General features: G+C 50.0%; 1 protein-coding gene across 1 annotated transcript; it reads left to right on the top strand.

Annotated features, from left to right (window-relative positions):
* Positions 1-331: 331 nt before the first annotated feature.
* si:dkeyp-74b6.2 (cerebellin-1) lies at positions 332-3,264 on the top strand. The gene is made up of 3 exons (XM_038975632.1): positions 332-604; positions 2,732-2,851; positions 3,067-3,264. Exons 1-3 carry the CDS (start codon positions 332-334, stop codon positions 3,262-3,264), a joined length of 591 nt encoding a protein of 196 aa, XP_038831560.1.
* The last annotated feature ends 339 nt before the right edge of the window (positions 3,265-3,603 follow it).

The raw sequence follows: 3,603 nt of genomic DNA, 5'->3' as shown, positions 1-3,603 counted from the left end.
CATCTACCATCCACTATTTAAATTCAGTGGGTTTGGATCAATTGACCCTCTGAGTTTCAACCTTCTCACAGATTCTGGAAGGATTTAAACTGTGATTTAACGGATTACTATGTGGTTGAGACAAGAAGACTGCAAAGACAGACATTGGTTTACTGAAATTTGTCATATCTTCACAAAGGATCGTTTTTTTACAGAAATTGTGTGTGGAAACTGACATTTTCAATTGTCAAAACAGATCAACTAACATCCCCAGAACACTAAAGAGTTCACAACCATTTCAGACAATATGTCATGCCTTCCGCTTCCTTGTTCATCTTTGCCCTGCCCCATAATGTCCGTAAGCCCCACCTTGTTCCTTGGACTAATTCTGTTCCTCCAATTTGGTCCCCCGGGGGCCAGGGCTCAGAATGACACTGAGCCAATCGTGTTGGAGGGGAAGTGCCTGGTGGTTTGTGACTCCACCCCCTCATCGGAACCGTCGGGTAACGCTCTGGGGATGTCGGTGCGGTCGGGGACAGGTCGAGTGGCGTTCTCCGCTGTCAGGAACACCAACCACGAACCCTCAGAGATGAGCAACCGTACTATGACCATATATTTTGACCAGGTTAGTGAGTGTGACAATACAACACTAACCTCCAGGATACTGAATACCTATATTAGCCAAAAGTGAGTGACGAATTTCACCACCAACTGTACATCAATGAGAGTTTAAGGTAAACTGCTACACCAACTGATTCACCCGCTCTGTCTTTCTCTCTGTCTTTCTCTCGCTTACTTCTTCTCCCCCACCCCTCTCCGTCTCTCTCTCTGCCTTTCTCTCGCTTACTTCTTCTCCCCCACCCCTCTCCGTCTCTCTCTCTGCCTTTCTCTCGCTTACTTCTTCTCCCCCACCCCTCTCCGTCTCTGTCTCTCTCTCTTTTACTTCTTCTCCCCCACCCTCTCTGTCTCTCTCTGTCTCTCTCTCTCTTTTACCTCTTCTCCCCCACCCCTCTCCGTTTCTGTCTCTCTCTCTTTTACTTCTTCTCCCCCACCCTCTCCGTCTCTCTCTCTCTCTCTCTCTCTTTTACTTCTTCTCCCCCACCCCTCTCCGTCTCTCTCTCTCTCTTTTACTTCTTCTCCCCCACCCCTCTCCGTCTCTCTCTCTCTCTCTTTTACTTCTTCTCCCCACCCCTCTCCGTCTCTCTCTCTCTCTCTCTTTTACTTCTTCTCCCCCACCCCTCTCCGTCTCTCTCTGTCTCTCTCTCTTTTACTTCTTCTCCCCCACCCCTCTCCGTCTCTCTCTCTCTCTCTTTTACTTCTTCTCCCCCACCCCTCTCCGTCTCTCTCTGTCTCTCTCTCTCTTTTACTTCTTCTCCCCCACCCCTCTCCGTCTCTCTCTCTCTCTTTTTTTTACTTCTTCTCCCCCACCCCTCTCCATCTCTCTGTCTCTCTCTCTCTTTTACTTCTTCTCCCCCACCCCTCTCCGTCTCTCTCTCTCTCTCTTTTACTTCTTCTCCCCACCCCTCTCCGTCTCTCTCTCTCTCTCTCTTTTACTTCTTCTCCCCCACCCCTCTCCGTCTCTTTCTCTCTCTCTCTTTTACTTCTTCTCCCCCACCCCTCTCCGTCTCTCTCTCTCTCTCTCTCTCTCTTTTACTTCTTCTCCCCCACCCCTCTCCCTCTCTCTCTGTCTCTCTGTCTCTTTTACTTCTTCTCCCCCACCCCTCTCCATCTCTCTGTCTCTCTGTCTCTTTTACTTCTTCTCCTCCCACCCCTCTCCGTCTCTCTGTCTCTCTCTCTCTTTTACTTCTTCTCCCCCACCCCTCTCCGTCTCTCTGTCTCTCTGTCTCTTTTACTTCTTCTCCCCCACCCCTCTCCGTCTCTCTCTTTCTCTCTCTCTCTTTTACTTCTTCTCCCCCACCCCTCTCCGTCTCTCTGTCTCTCTGTCTCTTTTACTTCTTCTACCCCCCCCCTCTCCGTCTCTCTCTTTCTCTCTCTCTCTTTTACTTCTTCTCCCCCACCCCTCTCCGTCTCTCTCTTTCTCTCTCTCTTTTACTTCTTCTCCCCCACCCCTCTCCGTCTCTCTGTCTCTCTGTCTCTTTTACTTCTTCTCCCCCACCCCTCTCCGTCTCTCTCTTTCCCTCTCTCTTTTTTACTTCTTCTCCCCCACCCCTCTCCGTCTCTCTTTCTCTCTCTCTCTTTTACTTCTTCTCCCCCATCCCTCTCCGTCTCTCTCTTTCTCTCTCTCTCTTTTACTTATTCTCCCCCACCCCTCTCCGTCTCTCTCTGTCTCTCTCTCTCTTTTACTTCTTCTCCCCCACCCCTCTCCGTCTCTCTCTCTCTTTCTCTCTTTTACTTCTTCTCCCCCCACCCCTCTCCGTCTCTCTCTTTCCCTCTCTCTCTTTTACTTCTTCTCCCCCCCCCCTCTCCGTCTCTCTCTCTCTCTCTCTTTTACTTCTTCTCCCCCACCCCTCTCCGTCTCTCTTTCTCTCTCTCTCTTTTACTTCTTCTCCCCCACCCCTCTCCGTCTCTCTTTCTCTCTCTCTCTTTTACTTCTTCTCCCCCACCCCTCTCCGTCTCTCTCTGTCTCTCTCTCTCTTTTACTTCTTCTCCCCCACCCCTCTCCGTCTCTCTCTCTCTTTCTCTCTTTTACTTCTTCTCCCCCCACCCCTCTCCGTCTCTCTCTTTCCCTCTCTCTTTTACTTCTTCTCCCCCCACCCCTCTCCGTCTCTCTCTTTCCCTCTCTCTCTCTCAGATCCTTGTGAATGTGGGCAGCCATTTTGATCCAGCACGGAGCATCTTCGTGGCGCCTAGAACAGGAGTCTATAGTTTCTGTTTCAATGTGGTCAAGGTCTATAACCGACAGACCATTCAGGTGAGACAAACACGAGGACACAAATACAAAGTTGATGCACTAAACAAAACAATGTCAGGGTGTGCATAGGAAGGTAAGGTAATTCGAAAGACCATGATTAATCTTGTTCCTTGTCTCCTGCCCCCTCTATCTCTCTCTCTATTCTATATTGCTCTCTCTCCCTCTACCCCTCCACCTCCCTTTCCCCTCCCCCTCCCTCTATCCCTTTCTTTCAGGTGAGTCTGGTTTTAAATGGACATCCGATCATCTCAGCCTTTGCCGGGGACCAAGACGTGACCAGGGAAGCAGCCACCAATGCTGGCCTGGTCACCATGGAGAGAGGAGACAAGGCTTATCTCAAACTGGAGAGAGGGAACCTGATGGGGGGGTGGAAATACTCCACCTTCTCTGGGTTTCTGGTGTTTCCTTTGTAAGGAGGGAGGCAGGGAGGGAGGGTTAAAGGGAGGGGGAAGGGGAGGGAGAGAAGAGGGGAAGGAATGTGGGGAGATGAGAATAAGAGATGGATAAGCAAGTGAGTGATGGATAGATAGAGAGGAAATGAGAGGAAATGAGAGAGAGAGAGAGAGAGAGAGAGAGAGAGAGAGAGAGAGAGAGAGAGAGAGAGAGAGAGAGAGAGAGAGAGAGAGAGAGAGAGAGAGAGAGAGAGAGAGAGAGAGAGAGAGAGAGAGAGAGAGAGAGAGGACAAGACAGACTGAGAAGGAGTTGGTATAACAAGGTAGGAGGAGTTTGTATTACAAAATCCTGAATGGTAC

This window comes from Salvelinus namaycush, chromosome 36 (genome assembly GCF_016432855.1).
Source record: "Salvelinus namaycush isolate Seneca chromosome 36, SaNama_1.0, whole genome shotgun sequence".
Lineage (NCBI taxonomy): Eukaryota > Metazoa > Chordata > Actinopteri > Salmoniformes > Salmonidae > Salvelinus > Salvelinus namaycush.
The sequence above is the reverse complement of the archived record's forward strand: the minus strand, read 5'-3'. Positions and strand labels throughout refer to the sequence as shown.